We start from the raw sequence: 18,301 nt of genomic DNA, 5'->3' as shown, positions 1-18,301 counted from the left end.
TTTAAAGTACTTACTGCTGCACAATATTAACTTATTCATTCAAGAGACTTATTTATCCTGCTATTAAGATGTCAGTAAGATTGTTCGCTAACCTCCTTTTGGTTGTTCGGACAGAATAGTGCTAGTGGTGTTGTCATACCAATTCTTCCCCCCAATTCTGGGTATGTTCTACAATATGCAACGTGATGTGTCATCAGCATTAATGGGAGATTAAACGGAAAAAGCTTTCATCGGAGTTTACTCATGCAATAATCCAAATGTGTGAGTAACCATCCTCTCAGCTATAGAATATCTGCATGGTACATCTAATATTATGTCAGTAGACTGGAGCTGTATTCTAGTCAGAATGTGACAAGATCAGATAAAGTTCTCACATAGCAATAAATCAGAATGTTAAAGATGAGGTGGCAATTGCCTCATGTTCCTGGAGAATGCCAAGTGATTCCCCAAGTGGAATTTCATTACCTGGACTTCTGAAAAGTGGTCTTTTAAGACCACAATTCACAAAAAAAAAGCACATTCATTGAGGAAAAGAAAGGATGCAGAGATAAAGGCAGCACCTGTGCAGAATATACTGGGAACTATGCTAGTTTGTCAAAGGTAAAAGGTATGGGAGCAACTGATGGGGCTTCATAAGACAGATTGCCACAGAAATAGAACTAGAAAGAAAATGGAAAGTCAAAGAAAACTGCTTAAAAATCAGACTACATCTGAGAGCTGTAGACACATCTGCTGCTGCTTTATACAGCAGGCAGATGACAAAAACTCAAGGAAAAAAAAGTAATAAGGAAATTTATCTTTAATAATCCGGACCTCACAAACAATGAAGACATCTTAGAGGCTTTTCATTTGTACTACTTGGGCTCTTTTCTAAAACATCAGTTTCCTTTGGCCTACTCAAACTCTTGCAAAACATCATTCTACTCTGATGGATAGATTTATAAAACACCAGAAGAAAAATGCTTTTAAAAGCTTCAAAAAAAAAAAAAAAAAAGGGGAGGTTCCAGGATTTGATGAGAAATTATCAGAAATTTCTACTGAGTTCTAGTCACAGTCCTGTGTAACATTTTAACACATGAATACATCCCTGAGAAGTTCATAGAAAGCTACACTGTATTTATTCCCAAAAAGGGAAGAGCCATATATTATTAGTTAGGGACACGTAATCCCTGACCATTATAAACTATAAAATCTTTATTATTATTAGTAACATCTGACCTCCATGGAGTCAGAGACTCATTGTGGGAGGTACACACCATCACACACATTTTCATCAAACCATACCTTAAACTGATTCAATGTGTGTCTACATTCATAATACACTTAGCAATGCATTCCACCCACAAACCATTCTCCATGTAAAGACAGCATGCTTACTCTTTCCAGGAAATGGTACTCACCTTTCCAGGAATAGTCTCTTATTCTATCCCCCCTTTCCATTCTATGAAATTCTCTTCCATGTCAGCCTGATAACAACCCCTGACGAACTTATATGTCTCAATCATATCCTCCTCCTCCTTTTCATGTGGCTTTGCAATTTTCTTTCAATCTGCCCTCATACTCCTCATTCCAAAGACAACTGACCACTTTTGTGAATCTTTTCTGGACCCTTTCTAACATATCCTCATCACCATGAAAACCAGGTGACCAAATCAGTGCACAATTATCCATGTGAGGACTGATCATTGGCATCATAACCTCTTTATTTCTGCACATGAGGATGCTCTGCAACATTGCTATTATCCAATGTGACGTCTTCACAACTTACGCATTGTGGCCCCTGAATTTCAGGTCCTTGTCTGCCACCACTCCCAGATCTCCTCCTCTACCTCCTTTAAAGTTTCTCCATCAAGTGTATGCTTTGCATCCCATTAATCACTGATCCATTTTTACATGCCTTATTTAGCTTTTTGACATTCAGAATACATTCACACATTGATGCTGTTATGTATTTCTTTGTCAGTTCCCAAGGAGCATTTATTTCCTTACCATTCAAACTCCTCATTTCATGCTATACTCCAAGCTGTCTCCTAAGCTCAAAACACTGTAAATTTCCAGTGTTTACACTGGACAAAGTGTGAAACACCGCTAATAATTACATCCTTTGATGAAATGATCAGATCTAAAACTCTTGATCCTTGCATGTCCTCCTCCTTTACATGCTGCCTGAGATAGTTGTCTCAAAGAACTCAAATTCATTTTCCTTATTCCCAAATGCTATCTCTTCATTCCAATCTGTACTGCCATAATTAAAATTGCCCACAATAATCAACCTTCCTTTATTCATTAAAACCCAAGTTGTTTATACTTTTCTTCATCACCACTCTTCACATTTCCTGGCCTTTAGGAACATCCACCTAAATATGTCTTCCTGTCAACCTCCACTTTACACCACACTGCCTCATAACCACTGCCTATTTCCCTCTTTCATGTCTATCTTATGTGGACAATGCTATCATCACTCCCTCCTCCCTTCTTGTCCTTTCATGAAAAACACTGTACCATTTCTATTCCTGTTAGGATATCATCTTCATTCAATCATCTTTCACTTATTGCAATGATTTTGGAATGAATAAACTGAATCAACAAAACCATTTCATCTTCCTTATTTCTGATACTTCTGTCATTTTAAAATAAACACAGCAGTTCAATTTTAGAAATATTTTAGAAGCTATTTCACCTTTAATTTTTATATTATGAAGAGCATGTCTTTTAATAAACTTAGCCAGCCAACCATTGCTTGCATGAAATTCATATTTTTTCGTAGATTGAGATTTTTAATCTGTTTATAAAATCTCAACTGATTGCTTGATGGAATTTCCATCAACTGGCATTCTTTTTTGTACATTATCTTCTATCCACATCAGTAAAGTTTTTCGGCCTTTTATAGAACAACATCTCCTGTGTATAATGATAATTTTGTACCAGAATATACCGCTTTTTTTCTAAAAGCTTCTTCATTTTTCTTTATAGATCTGACAGTTGATTCACGGACTCCAAAATGCTTACCCATAGCCATCGTACCTTCCCCAGTTTGAAGACGATCTAAAATTTGAATTTTTATATCCAAGGAAACGGCTTTCCTTTTTTTTTTTTTTTGGTTATCGGCAACATCATGTGAGGGCTGGATTAAAATCTTCGGTTAATGAAATGAAAGTTTGAAAATTACATATAGCTTACTATTTATTATTTCTTGGCAAAATTATTAATGTTATAACGCGATTTTTATTTTGATTTCACTTAAAAAATGCAAATACAAAAAATGCGCTGTGTTTCTACTCAAACACCAAATTCAAACTTTCAAACTGCTAAGAACTGCTTTTTTATGCGCAGTCAGTTATGTAATTCGAGGAATTCCCACTAAATGAAATTTGTAAGAATTTAGAATTTTCTTAATTGAAACAAGAATGCAGTTCTAAAAAATTCTTAGAATTTTCTTGAATTATGGATTTTCTCCTAACTTAGACTTTAGGTGGCCATGCAAAAGTGAATAAAAATCGTGTAAAAAAATATTTTTGATATCCTAATTTGTGTAAAAAAAATTCGCATAAAAAGAGGTTTAGGTGTGTATATATATATATATATATATATATATATATATATATGTATGTATGTATGTATGTATATTAGTATAACTACTCCATGTCCTGAACAGAAATCCATCAGGTACTTAATTATTAGCATTTATTAGACTGTCTTCCACAATGAGTCTACTGACTCCATGGAGATATCTGTAATAATAATTATTATTAGACCATAATTATTAAGCTTTGTTCTTTTGCTCAAATTTGCACAAAATATCTTTATACCTCTGGTAATCATTTCCTACTTGGCTGTTTAGATTTTTCAACAAGGACCAACTTTTCCTTTTTTTTGTCATGTCAGCTGCTTTCTCTAATGCCTCAAAAAATTTATCCATTTCTTCTTTAGTAGAACCTTCTCTGGGACTATAGGGCCTATAAATGTCATTGTCCAGTCCCCCCCACTCCAATATTGTTCCACATCACTTTGCTTGATATTGCCTGTCATTCAAGAAGATTATCTTCATATTTAATGTTGAATATTATAGCTATGGCGTATTTTGCCTGATTGTATTGCCCAAATATAACATCTTATATTTGTTGCTTAGAAAGATCTCACCTGACTAATTCTTCTGTTGGCCCATTTTATTTTCATTGATAAATTTAGTTTAATCCTTTATCCAAGTGTGAGCAAACAAAGTTTGCGCCTGAAAGTATCTTCAGGACTGGAGTAAGGTGGTACAACACCAGGGCACCTTGCAAAGGTGGAGCAAGCTACCAACACTCCTATCTCAGTATCTTCCATAATGCAAAACACATCTCCTTGCGGATATGTCTAATGTTATGCATTAAGGGAAGGGCCACAACCCAGACTAGTTTTTACCTTTATTGAGGTCTCTTCAGTGGGAGCCAGGCCCAAGTGGAGATACCAGGCAGAAGCATTACCAGGTCATCTCTACCTTGGGCCTGGCTCCCACTGAAGAGACCTCAATAAAGGTCGAAACTAGTCTGGGTTATGGCCCTTCCCTTAATGCATACATTAGACATATCCGCAAGGAGATGTATTTTGCATTATGGGAGATACTGAGATAGGAGTGTTGGTATCTTGCTCCACCTTTGCAAGGAGTGCTCTGGTGTTGTACCACCTTACCCCAGTCCTGAAGATACTTTCAGGCGCAAACTTTGTTTGCTCACACTTGGATAAAGGATTAAACTAAATTTATTATACTCTAACCAAGTGAAAAATAAACTTTCAACATATTTCCATTGATGCTGCTTATGTTGATAATGCAGAATCTTGAACTCTACTTATGGTGATTTGGGATTTGTTCCAGTAGCTGACTTTTCGTTGTTCACCCTGGTTCCCAGTCGAAAACCCTGGGGACCTTGTTTATCCACATGACACCCAGTCAGCATGAAATTCTGTATGTTGTATCTTGCATTATGGTTTAAGCCAATAAGAATACAGTTTGTTTAGTCATATACCTGATTGCTATTTCCCTTATCGATCATTTTTTGAGCAAATTTTTTTTATTGTCAAATTTTCTTCCCCATGATCTGGTTAGGGTAGTATCCAGCAAGTTTGAGGGTATTTTGTGTACTGGTTCTTTCTACAAGTTGCTCTGAATAGGGTACTTTAATTTGACACATCCTGTATGTCTTTATCATATCTTTCTTTTTATCTATTTATCATCATCAACAATCATGGGTCCAGTGCCCGAAGGTGTCTGATGCCATCTTGATATGATTCTTCCATTGCATTCTATTTTGTGCAAGATGACTCAGTTTGTGTATAGAGTTTCTGCACCATTTGACAATGTCATTGCCCCATTCTTTTGTTTTTTCCTTCAATCATTCCAAACAGCAACGTTTTTAATTTTCTCTCATCATTCATTCTACATATATGGCCAAATAGACGTAATTTCGTTTTGATTATTTTCGGAATCAGGTTTTCTTTTGGTTGTTGTATTCGTCTGTAGATTTCTTCATTGTTCACTTTCTGTATCCAGCTTATTCTCAAGATCTTTCTATAGCACTTCCTCTCAAATGATATCCTCCTTTCAGATTCTCTCAGGAGTACCCAGGCCTTGCATCCATAGAGCATGCTGTTGAAGATACAGTTTCTACAATGCGCAGTTTAGTTTGCATCTTTATAGCTCGGCTCTTCCATATTTTGTCCATCGCTTTTAAAATAGTTGTTGCTCTGGCTATTCTAATTTTTATCTCTTTTTTGGGGTTCAAGTCATGCATCATGTGGCATCCAAGATATGTGAAGTGTTTCACATTATCCAGTTGAAATCTGCCTATCGTAACTCTGTTCAGTAACTCCTGTTGTCTGAATATCATTGTTTTAGTTTTTTCAAAGTTGACATTTAGTCCATATCGTTTTCCTTCTGTGTATAGTGTTTGCAATGTCTGTTCCAGCCTTGCTGCGTCTTCTTCAATCAGGACGATGTCATCTGCAAAGCAGAGGTAGTTTAGTCTCATGCAATTTATTGAAATGCCTCCACCTTCTTTAATCTTATCTAGTGTTCTTCTCAGATGTGTGATGGAGATGATTGGTGATATTGGGTCCCCTTGTCTTGTGCCTTGACTAATGGCAAACCAGTCTGACCTGCTTTTCTGATTTTTGCTTGTGATTGGCTGTTTATATCTTTCAGCAGGTGGATCAGTTTATTGTCCACACGATTGGATTCCAAGACAGCCCATGTTATATTTTGGTCAGTATTATCAAATGCTTTTTGGAAGTCCACGAAACAGCAGTATATCTTTTTGTTCTTTCTTCAAGCTTTCTCTGCTATTAGTCTTAGTGCGAGTATTTGTTGCACTGTACTTCGATCTTGTCGAAATCCGGCTTGCTCATCAGGAAGATGTGCCTCCATATGACCCTTCTGGCGTTCTGTTAGTATTTTCATCAGCACTTTGCCAAGATGACTCATTAATGCAATAGTTCTGTAATTGGTGTATTCTAAAGCACTGTCTTTCGTATGAAGAACAACCAAGACCGATTTTTTCCACTCTTCGTGGTCATACCCTGATCTCCATATTTCATTACATAGCTTGTGTATTTCTTTTACAACTGATTCTCTCCCATATTTCATCTCACCTATTATGTTGTCATTTCCAGGACTCTTGTTGTTCTTGAGATGTTTTATAGCCTTATTTGCCTCCTCTTCCAAGATGTCATTTTCAAAGATCTCTGCTGGTGGAGAGATTTCTTTTAGTTCTTTGATTACTTCTGTTGCAGTATCATTTAGTTGATTTTTATATAGTTCACTGCAATATTATTATTATTATTCAGGCCTCCATGGAGTCAAAAGACTCATCGTGGGAGGTCCTTTCTAAGAAACACAAGTCTATCAAGACTCATCGAGGGGAGGTTCCCCCCCCCTAAGAAACACAAAGTCTATCATACCACTCCTTGAACTCATTGACCGTTCTCACTCTCACCACTCCATCAGGCAATGCATTCCATGGTTCAACCACCCTCCATGCAAAGAAGCCACTCCTCACCCTCTTTCTCATAGTTTCCTTTCGTAACTTCCAGGGATTGCACTCTTGTCACGACTCCTTCCCGCTGTTCAACTAAGCGAAAGAACTTCCCAGTGTCAACCCTGTAACCACCTCTCAACAGTTTAAAAGTCTCAATCATATCACCCCTCCTTCTTCTATCCACCAAACTCTGCAGTCCACACTCCCTCAGCCGATCCTCATAACTAACATTGTACAGTCCTGAAACCATCTTTGTTATCTGCCTTTGTACCCTTTCTACAGTTAATTTATCCCCATCAAATCCTGGAAACCAGATCTGAGAACAATAGTCTAAGTGTGGTTTGTTCAGAGTTTTATACAATGGAATGATAACCATTTTATCTCTGCAGGTCAGAGTCCTCATTATTGCAGAAATCCTCTGCGTTATCTTCACTACCTTTGCAACATGCCCCCCTAAAGTTAAGGTTTCTATCAATCATCAAACCCAGATCTCTTGTCTCTAATACTTCCTCCAGTTTAACTCCTCCCATAGAGTATGCAGCATCCCATCAATGTGTCCCAAACCTCAGAACCTTACATTTTGCTGCATTAAACCGATACCCCCATTCATTTGCCCATCTATCTAGCTTATTCAAATCCTCTTGCAGGGCTACCACATCTGCACTATTACTAATAACCCTTCTCAGCTTTGCATCATCCGCATATCTTGTCCATCAATACTTTACCATTTTCATCTTTGACTGCTACTGATCTTGTTTGCCACTTCCTATTGACATTTCTTATAAGTTTGTAGACCTCTCTAGTTTTGTGTTCTCCATAGTACTATTCAATGTCTTTGCACTGATCCTCCAACCATTTGGCTTTATCAGATCTTGCTGCTTTCCATACCTCATTGCATTTTTGACGGTATAATTCATCTGCTGCCTCTGAATTATCTCTTTTAAGTTTCAGTTCTCTTTTCTCTTGTACCAATTTTAGGGTTTCCTGAGTTATCCATTTCTTGTTGATCTTTTCTCTTTCAGGAATTACTTCCTCTACTGCTTTTTTTAGCACTGTAGTCAGTCGTTCTGCTCTTGTATTTATATTTTGTTTTTCACTTGGGGTCTTAAGCTTAGTTTCCAATATGTTCTGATATGCTGTTCTTAGCCTGTCTTCATTTAGTTTTGAGATGTCTCTAGCTTTTTAGAACTTTCCTTTGTACTTCTGTTTCAGCTTTAGTCTTATATTTGCAATCACTAAACTATAGTCCGAATCAATATCAGCTCCTTGGAATGATCTGCACTGTTGAACTGAGGTTCTCCATTTCTGGTCTATTAATATCAGGTCTATCATATATCATATTCCTGTGTTTGCCATCGAAGGAGCGCCATTTACGGCAATCTTTTTGTTGGAATTTGGTATTGCAAATCATCAGGTTGTTATCTATGGCAAATTCCAGAACCATCTCTTCACGTTCATTTCTTTCTCCATATCCAAATTTTCCAATAACCTTTTCCCATCCTGTGTTATTTTTGCCAATCTTTGCATTCCAGTCTCCTCCAATGATATCCTGCTTCGGCACCTCATCAATTTCTAGATGTAGATCCCTGTAAATTGTGAGTGAGCAGGAGGTGTTTGAGGAAATAAATAACCTTGATGTCAATAAGACAATAGGATTTGATGATATAATATCACCACTCATCTTAAGTTATGCTAATGCTGTTGCCAATTTTGTTCCACGAAATTGGCAATAGCATTAGCATGACTGTTTAATGAGAGTCTTACAACAGCACAGATTCCAAGGGAGTGGAACCTGTAAAGGAGGGTAAAATTGTTCCACTGCATAAAGGTGGTGATAAGGCTGTAGCTTCAAATTATAGGCCAGTCTGTATATCTGTGCCAAAGGTCTTGGAGAGATTGGTGAGAAGTAGGATACAGAAATAGGTTGATAACAGCAGTATCCTTTGTGGTTATCAGCTTAGATTTGTTAAGAGGAGATCATGTTTCACTAACTTATGTACTATAACATGGCGACAAATACCTTGGACAGGGGAGATGCATATACAGTGGTGTACTTAGATTTTGCAAAGGCTTTGATAGACTGCCACACGGCAAGCTCTTAATAAATTGAAACAGATGGGATTGGATAACAGACTTCGGAGTTGGATCAGTGACTGGCTGTCGGATAGGTATCAGAAAGTTGTATATGGTATCCTGAAAGAGAAAGGTCACTAGCAGTGTTCCACAGGAGTCAGTTTTGGGGCCATTGTTGTTCAGTTTGTATGTTAATGATATTGGGTTGGGTTTAACAGAAACATCTAGCTGTTTGCAGATGATGCAAAACTGGGGAAAGCAATCCTGAGTCAAGCGGATGTTTTTGCCTAACAAGAGGACTTGAATAGATTGAATGAATGGGCAGGTAAGTGGAACTGTCAGTTCGATGTTACAAAGTGTAAGGTTTTGAGATTTGGTAAGCAACGATGGGATGCAAATTATACACTTGGTGGGGGAAACTTTAATAGAAGTACAGGAGATGAGAGATCTAGGAGTGATGGTGGACAAGGACCTGAAATTCAGGAGCCACATTGTACAAGTTGTGAAAACATCACATTGGATATTGGCAATGATGCAGAGGACCCTGACATGCAGAAATAGAGCGTTATGATTCCATTGTATAAAGCCTCGTGGATTATTGTGCACAGATTTGGTCACCGTGTTTTCATGGTGATTAGGTCACAAAGATAGTCAGTGGTCTTTGGAATGTGGAGTACAAGGATAGATTGAGAGAATGTAAGTTGCAGAGCCTCGTGTATAGGAGAAAGGGGGGGGGATATGATCGAGACATATAAGCTAGTCAGGGGCTGTTATTGGGTCGACATGGAAGAGATTTTTCATAGAATGGGAGAGGGGAGTAGAACAAGAGGCCATTGCTGGAAGCTGTATAAGGAGGATGTGAACAGAGGAGTGAGGAGTAGGTTCTATGCATGGAGAGTGGTTGGTGAGTGGAATGCATTGCCTGAGCATGTTGTGGGTGTAGATACATTGAATCAGTTTAAAGCACAGTTGGATAAGTATTGTGTGCAGTAATGTGTACCTCCCACGATGAGTTTCTGATTCCATGGAGGTCAAATGTTAATAATAATAATTTAAATGGAATGGCAGCATGAACAAAGGATGACAGTTGCTGATTTGGTGTGGCAAAGCAAGATTGAGTACTTTGGGATATAAATTGTTGTTTCATTGGTGATATCCCTCAACATGCAGGTAATCCACTGACCTATCCTGGCAGTGATTGCAATATTCTTCTTAAATCCATCCCTCTTCATAATCACTTTCAAATCTTCAGATCCATCAATCTCCCACAGTCCATTTCCATGAGTATAGCATACAGCTTATGATCTTCTCATCCCAACATGGCTTCAGAATCCCCTCTCCTTCTCTCAGCATCTGTCCGTCAGTCTTCCCATCCATATCACCAGTCCTATATTCATTGTTGCATTGTAATGTTCTTTACTGATTCTTTTTCAACATTCTTTGATGTGTTATATTATCTTATTAGTCTAATGTGAATATTTTCTTATTTCTAGTATCCACTTCTGTTTTGTAATTTATTCTTGCAAAGGCAATGAGGTATTTATGCCTTCACATGCTTTCATGATATACGTGAGTTTACCGATCAGTGGGAGGATTTATCTTTGATCCTTCGGTTTTTCATTTGGTGTTATATGTAGATCCCTGGAGAACTCTCTTGATTTTCTGGCATGATATTGATAGTCATAGCTGCTATGATATATAATATGATTATGATATGTGATGTGATGTGACTTGACCTGAAAATTGAATTTGTAGAAAGCTGTTAAAACAAATACTTTTGTGCTATTTTTGAAATTCAAAAACACAGTAATTCTATTTTCATTGCAGGAGTGGTATTGAAAGTATGCATAGAACCAGTAGAAAGGATTTGTGGAAGAATCCTGGATATGGAACGTAAGTTGACTAATATTTAAGCATATCGTAGGTGATTTGTGTTCGTTTTCTTTTTTAAAAATTAATTCCATAATATATATAGCTCAATACTGAGCAACATTTTTTCTCTTTAAATTAACAGAAATTTGAAAGTTCTTAGGTATTCTTTTCATTTATATGGGAGATGCATTCCTGTAAAAAAAAATTGTATGCCTTGAAACTCTGTATTGCCATCTTGTGTGCTTTTTATGCATGTAGAAATTTCCGGCTAATAGGATTGTTAGTAACAATATCAAGGAAATCAGGATTTTCAACTAAAGATGAAGCTGGTCTTCTTTGGAGATAGGAGAGTTGCTCTCCTAGAATATTTGGTGTTTCATCATGCACGGTATGCAAATCAGCCAGATGATGATTGACATCATGATTGTGAAATTTATTGTTAATGAATTAATACTTTACATATATTAATTAAAATTTTTAAAAATAATTTCAAGCCAAATATTTTCATAAAATTTAAATTTGCATGAAACTTAGTGAACGTGACAGTTATTCTACAGATGTTTATTCACTTTCAGTATGAAGCAAATATACATCTTAGTCTCTCTCTTCAGAATTTCAGGCTGCTTTGGATTGAGCTTCAGTATCAAACAGATCTCCAAGTTCTATGATCCATGTTTAGGTATATGAAAATAATGACTTCTGCAATCAAGTTAGTTTATAGTATCTCTTCGGATCTAGCTTCCCTCCCACTGATGAGATTTGCATAATGATCAGAACTAGTCTGTTAAGTGACTACTCTCATGTAAGAAAAATATACATTTCCTAAGAAGTCTTCTGTTCATTGTTATAGAATAATTTGGAGACAACTTGAAAATCAACCAGCTACAGGTTGTACAAATAGTTACTGATAAAGATATTTGGATTTGAGGGAGATGGGAATAGAACAAGAGAACATCCCTGGAAGTTGTCCAAGGAAGATGTGAGTAGGAGACTATGGAGCAGGTTCTATGCATAAAGAGTGGAATGCATTGCCTTACAGTATAGTGAGTTTGGAAACATTGATTGAGTTCAGCAAGCTTTGTGTGTGACAGCAGGGCAGTCATTCCTTTGACTCTGTAGAAATCTAGTGTTAATAATTTTCTTTTCTTACGTCTTTCTACATGTAAGATAGCTTGGTCATACAGTTTTCCTTCATGGCATTTCTCTAAGTGGAGATTCAAAAACAACAGAGTAATGGGTGTATTTCCACTTGATTCTTCATTAAATTAAACTTACCAAGAAAGTATATTTTTGTTCAATCCTTTATCCAAGTGTAAACAAAGTTTGCATGAGGCATCTTCACGACTAGCCCACATGTACAGGGTGTTCGGGATAAATTTGACAGTTTTGTAAGGAAAAAGAAAATCTTCTTTGTATCTATTAAATTTAATGAATTGACAAAAAAACATTACAGGCAGAGTTAATTACAATACTATCAACAAGATTTACTCAAAATAACCACCATTAGCATCGATCACAGCTTCAATTCTGCTTCGGAACCTCGAACAAGCTGATGCTACAGTCTCCCTGGGAAGGGCCGCAAAAACTGTTTTAATTTTATCCATTAACTGGGCTTTTGTATTACTGGAAGTGCGATTGGTGTCTTTTTCAACTGCGCCCCATACAAAATAATCCATGGGGTTAAGGTCTGGGGAGTTTGGAGGCCAAACATTTGGACTGGTGAAGTCGTAGAAATTTTCAGACAACCATTTTTGACTTTTCCCAGAGGTGTGGCAAGGGGCCGAATCCTGCTGCCATACATACGGCCTACCATTGGCTACCCTTGTTATCCAGGGCTTGACTACAGTTAGCAACTCCACGAACAAAGCCCGAATTCCAATGCCAGGGTTCTTCAACACCTGTTCCTGCAGATTTGCGAGGAATTCTGCTGTACGAACGCAATCAGATCGTCTGCTAGGGATCTTTCTTCTTGCTACATCCTCGTAGTCACCATTGCAAGTCTCTAGTTCATGCCTGATTGTTTTTACTGTATTCAGGGAGCATTGGGCAGCAGTCGTAATATCCTTATTTTGATGGCGGGCACGAATCATCATGATACAAGTTATTCTCTTCCATGATTCAGGTGGGTTCCAGCTATCCATCCTTTCTGACATCTTGTATATGAATGAAGAAGGGTCCAAACTTTTAAATGAAGAGAAGTGTGTGTTAATACATGTAACTTACGGAAAAATATAATTAATTATAAATATGTCAAATTTATCCCGAACACCCTGTATATATAGGTTGATGACTTCGCATTAATTGCCTTAGTGTCTCATAATGCAAAGCACACCTCCTTTCAGACATGCATTATGGGAGCGCTACTGATGAGACCTGAATGAAGTTTGAGATCAGTCTGTGTAGTGTCTATCCCATAATGCAGTTGATGTGAAGTCATCAACCTCTATATACAAGTAGCCTAGTCAGGGAGATACATCACAAACAAACTTAGTTTTCTTATACTTAGATAACAGATTAAGCAAGAATATAATTAATTTTATGGCTTAATTAAGTAATGGGATATGTTGTCTTCAGTTAGATGTCAAATAAATTATCATAGCAACTTGCACTGGAAATCATGTAAGAGATATGAAGACTAGTTTTTTTTTTTTTTTTTTACTAAAGTTAATCATGAGTGCTTTGCTGGTGAGTGAGTTCAAGGAGAAGTGTAATAGGCAGTACTTTTTTTTTTTTTTTTTGGAAAACAATAAGTGCCAGTATTTATTCTTTGCTAGCATGAAAAAAATAATTGAAAATATTAAAGGATATGAAAACAAAAGCAAAAACAAATTATTTGCTGGTATTTTTATTTCACAGTGATAATGTTTTTGGAATAAGATTAAATGCAGTGCTTTTTTTCTGGCGTAACGCACCGGAACGCCATTCTGGCACCTATTTTTTTACAGTTTTTTCAATTTTTCAAAAGTAATTTTTGAAATAATGTTCGCGTGTACATAACATGTGCGCATGCGTGTTACCAGGTGTTGCCTGGTAACACATGCGCATGCCATTAGCATCTACGTTTGTGGCTGTATGGACGTGTGATTGACAACATGTGAAATATTTTTGGTAAAACACTTATTTATCTAAAAAATGTCTTTATTGAATTGACGTAAATTTAACATCATTATTTTCATATTCTTTTAGCATTTTTTTTAGTTTTTAGTGTAAAAGTCTGACCCCAAGTTTGAAAATGAAAAAATTTCCAATTACTTCTCAACCACCGGTCGCATTAATAAAAAAAAAAAGCCCAGAATAATAACAGACGCGACGTCAAAAAATATGGAAATAATGGTGCCAGTTGATGTTTTCGAATCATCTCAAGCTAGTCTTGAGGAGCAAGGCCAAACTGAAAATGACTGGCTGAATTGCTGGACATTAGATCAAAAAAATGATTTTTGCTCAAAAAATGAATGGATGTATATTTGCAAAAAGAAACTTGGCTGTATGCCTTGCAGAAAAGTTAGAACTCTTGGAATTGAAACAAAGATGGGAATGAAAATTTCCAAAGAATGGGCCAACAATGAGATTACATATTCTGGCAAAGATAGGAAGCCACAGATGAGCTCACTTCGAAAAACAATGTTTGATCACAGAGAATCTGCTGCACACAAAGCAGCATTAAAAATTATTTCACAAGCCAAAAAAAAAAAAAAGACCCTTGAAAAGGTTTTTTTAAAATCATTATCTTATGAAAAAGAAATAACCGCAAAAAATTTTTCGAACTGCATATAAAGTAGCAAAGGAAAACCAGTCACTCCATAATTTTGAAAGTGAAATTGATCTGCAAGAACTGAACGGAATTGAAACGGGTCTTATTCTTCATTCAATAAATGCATGTATTAATATTGTGAATCATGTAAGTGAAGAAATGAGAAAAAACGTGTTTAAAGAAATCGTTTAATCCAAAAATATAATTTCATTGATAATTGATGAATCAACAACAATAAGCAATAAAACCATTCTCATAGTGTATATTCGATGCTGTATCGAAGGTGTTGGAATTAATTCATCGATAAATTTATTTTTGGACTTGATCGAACTTGAAAACTTAACGGCAAAAAGTGTATTTGATTCCTTCCTCCAATGTCTTAACTATTATGGGATGGCAGAAGATTATTTTAAATAAATATTTAGTTTCTCTAGCATGCGATGGCACTGCTGTAATGTTAGGGTGCAAAAGTGGAGTGAAAAAATTGCTATCAGAAAAGTTTTCCTTCTATTATAGTTTGGCATTGTGCTAATCACAGACTAAAATCATCAGTAAGTGATGCTGTAAAGGAAATTTCAGGAATCAGTAGATTCAAATCATTTATTGATAAACTTTATGTTCTATACCATGCTTCGCCAAAAAACAATAGAGAGTTGCATTTATGTGCAGAATCACTACAGGTTGAGCTTCTGAAAATCGTAAGAATTTTAAGTACTCGATGGATGTCATTAGGGGCGAATGCTGTCTTGAAATTCACACTTGCTCTTGTTATCATTCAGGGAGTGAGAGGTGTGATTGAAATCTGATTATCGGAATAATGAATTACAGGTAACCCTCATATAACGCGGATGTTAGGTTCCATAGAAATGCCGCGTTATATAAATCGCGTTATGCCAGACTCAGATCACATATAAAAAGTAGGATTATGTTTCGAAATCAGTTTTTTTTTTTAAAAAAATTATATAAACAATGACATATCCAACAAAAATATTTTTTTATTTAATTCAGGTAATTCACGTAAGTTAATAAAACATATAAACTATGACACAAATACATAGTATAAAATTATAAAAATTACAAATTGTAATTTAGCTTCATTGCACATAATGCATAAATGTTTTAGGCAAAATAAAAATAAGTGCATATTTTAATCTTTCATAGCACGACGATTTGAAGATCAGTTAATAAACATTAGTTTGTCATGTAATCACCTGATGCATTACTACAAAACATAGAGTAAGTCTATCTTTGGAAACTTTGAATCCAGGAGCTTATCTTTCATTTTTCGAAATATAGGTGCATTTTTGGCATTTTTTTCCAATATAACCTGCATTCATCAGCACTGAACACCTGGTCTGTATTATAAATGTTTATAATTTCCATCCAAAGGAATTTTCTTTTGAGTGCATCTTCTTTCCAAATCATTAGAGATTTCATTTTTCTCTTAGAATATTGCATACACTAGCAACGAGCTTTGCACTTACTGTTGACCCATCAATAAACACTTTTTTGGATTTTATGTTCGTTGTGTTTGATTGTTTGAATTGTTGATTCATTTAAATTCAAAGCCCTTACAACAACTGGTTTTCTTAATTTTTCAACTGTTCCATGATTTTAATTTTTTTTGTTCGAGAGATTTTTCTTCGAGAAGAATTTTCTTTTCAATATTCATTTTTTCCCTTTCAATGCAATTTGTGGCCATTACTATAAAAATAATTTTTTTACATAAAAAAGCATTACATATTACATATTACGAAGACAATGAGTTTAAGGCGAGGTATGATAGATACTGTATGAATGTCGAATAGTTGTGATGAAAATGATTTGGGGCCTCCCTCGATGAGTCTAATGACTCCCTGGAGTTGCCCGTAATAATAATAATAATAATAATATTAATTATGTATGTAACTCACCAGAAAATAAAGTGCTCAGCTTGAGATAACACACTTATGATTTTTAATGCGCTTTCCTGGCAGAAAACGAAGACAATTTTCAACAATAAACACTTTATACAGTATACAATTGACGTACATGAATGCTAACTGGTGTTTCCCCTAATATAAATTCGCTACTTATAACTACCTGTGTAATATGAGCAGACACAAATTTAATGAAGATAAAATTTGATTTTTAAGTCGCGTGGTGAAAAATATATGAAAAGATAAAGGGTTAATACAATTTCTAGAGTGCGTTTTTGTATAAACCGCATTGTATAAGTACTGCGTTATGCGAGAGTTACCTGTACTGACCATTTAAAACTATATATTTAGAAATTTATGTACATTTAATCATACAAATACAACATTTATTTTACAAATGATATTCTATATTTTTCAATTTAGCTACTTGAATACAAATTCTACCCTATGGTTCTTCTTTATGAACTGGTCAATAACATCGTCATAAAAAGTTGATTGTAACTTAATTTTCCCAAGCAACAAGCACACTTGTAAAGGCCGATGAAGCTCACTGGCTAGAGCTTTGTTGACTGTGTATGGTCTGCGGTTTAAGCAACAGAGTGAGACGATGTGAAATGGCTATGCACATGCATGAAATCACAGTGCTGCTGCGAGGACCTGTAAGCTCCTACAACCGAGCAAGCCAAGGTAGCTTTGACTAGACGAGCAAGCATTGGCCTTCAATACACAATGCAAAGCTCAATTATTGCCGCGCAAGCAGTAGACGTTTTCTGTCTACAAAAATAAAAGCCTAAATGGAATGCTTATAAATGCATCCATTAAAAAATAAATATTACTTCTTTCTCAATTAATGAGCTTGCGCAGCAAGCATGGAGAATTCACCACTGGGTGTCATTTAGTTTCTGTTCAGTTTTGGCTGTGTGGAATAATTTTGAATATCTGGTGCATCATTTTGAAGATCTGATGCATGATCCTAGGAGAGATAAAAATGATAAATGTACTTATGATGGCTTAAGAAGAAAAATAACATCTACAGATTTTTTATTGGATCTAGGATTGATGTGTGACACTCTCCAAGAATTGTCTGAATTAAGTTTGGACTGCAGTGAACATGAATCTTTACAAGGCAAATCAAAAAATAAATGCACTTGTACAAGTTTTTGAAGAAAGAAGACAATTTTGGACCCTATTATAGATGTGCTGCAGCTGCTGTACGCGATCTGCACTTTCGTGGAGTTTTACTTCACAAAAAAGCTCCAAAAAATAACCCTCATATTGACACGAAAATATTTTATACCAAATTGTCAATTGAAAAAAGGTTGCTTGATAGCGAAGATGTTGAGCTACCACTTTGGGCTTGCGTGCTTGACCAGAAATATTGGCCTGAAGATATTGATGCTCAGCTAACATTTGGAGAGGTGGAAATTAGAAATTTGTCAATCAGACTGCAACTAAATGAAAGAGAAATGATTTGTGGATTCCGTGAATACATTCTCGATAAGATATATACCCAGAAAAACTGTTAGTTTTGGTACATGCTCTGAATATATTCCCATTTCATCAAGTGAATGTGAACGCAGATTTTCGCAGATGAATTTAATTATCACCCCAACAAGAGCTTCGTTGAAGACTAAAACAGTTTTGGCACTTTTATTCATCAAACTCGTTGGGCC

The 18,301-nt window shown here is 36.0% G+C and overlaps 1 protein-coding gene across 6 annotated transcripts in view; it reads left to right on the top strand.

Annotated features, from left to right (window-relative positions):
- Nucleotides 1-18,301, top strand: part of LOC150095552 (uncharacterized) — a 486,687-nt gene that overhangs the window by 11,822 nt on the left and 456,564 nt on the right. For all 6 annotated transcript variants that reach the window (XM_090410226.1, XM_090410229.1, XM_090410228.1 and 3 more), the window contains exon 2: nt 10,914-10,979. In XM_090410226.1, the coding sequence (XP_090266352.1) occupies nt 10,930-10,979 (50 nt within the window). In that variant the 5' untranslated portion in view covers nt 10,914-10,929. The remainder of the gene's footprint in view (nt 1-10,913; nt 10,980-18,301) is intronic.

Source organism: Typopeltis vanoorti, chromosome 20 (genome assembly GCF_054136105.1).
Source record: "Typopeltis vanoorti isolate ZY-2024b chromosome 20, IOZ_Tvanoo_1.0, whole genome shotgun sequence".
NCBI lineage: Eukaryota > Metazoa > Arthropoda > Arachnida > Uropygi > Thelyphonidae > Typopeltis > Typopeltis vanoorti.
Note: the sequence above shows the minus strand (reverse complement) of the source record. Positions and strands in the feature narration are given on the sequence as shown.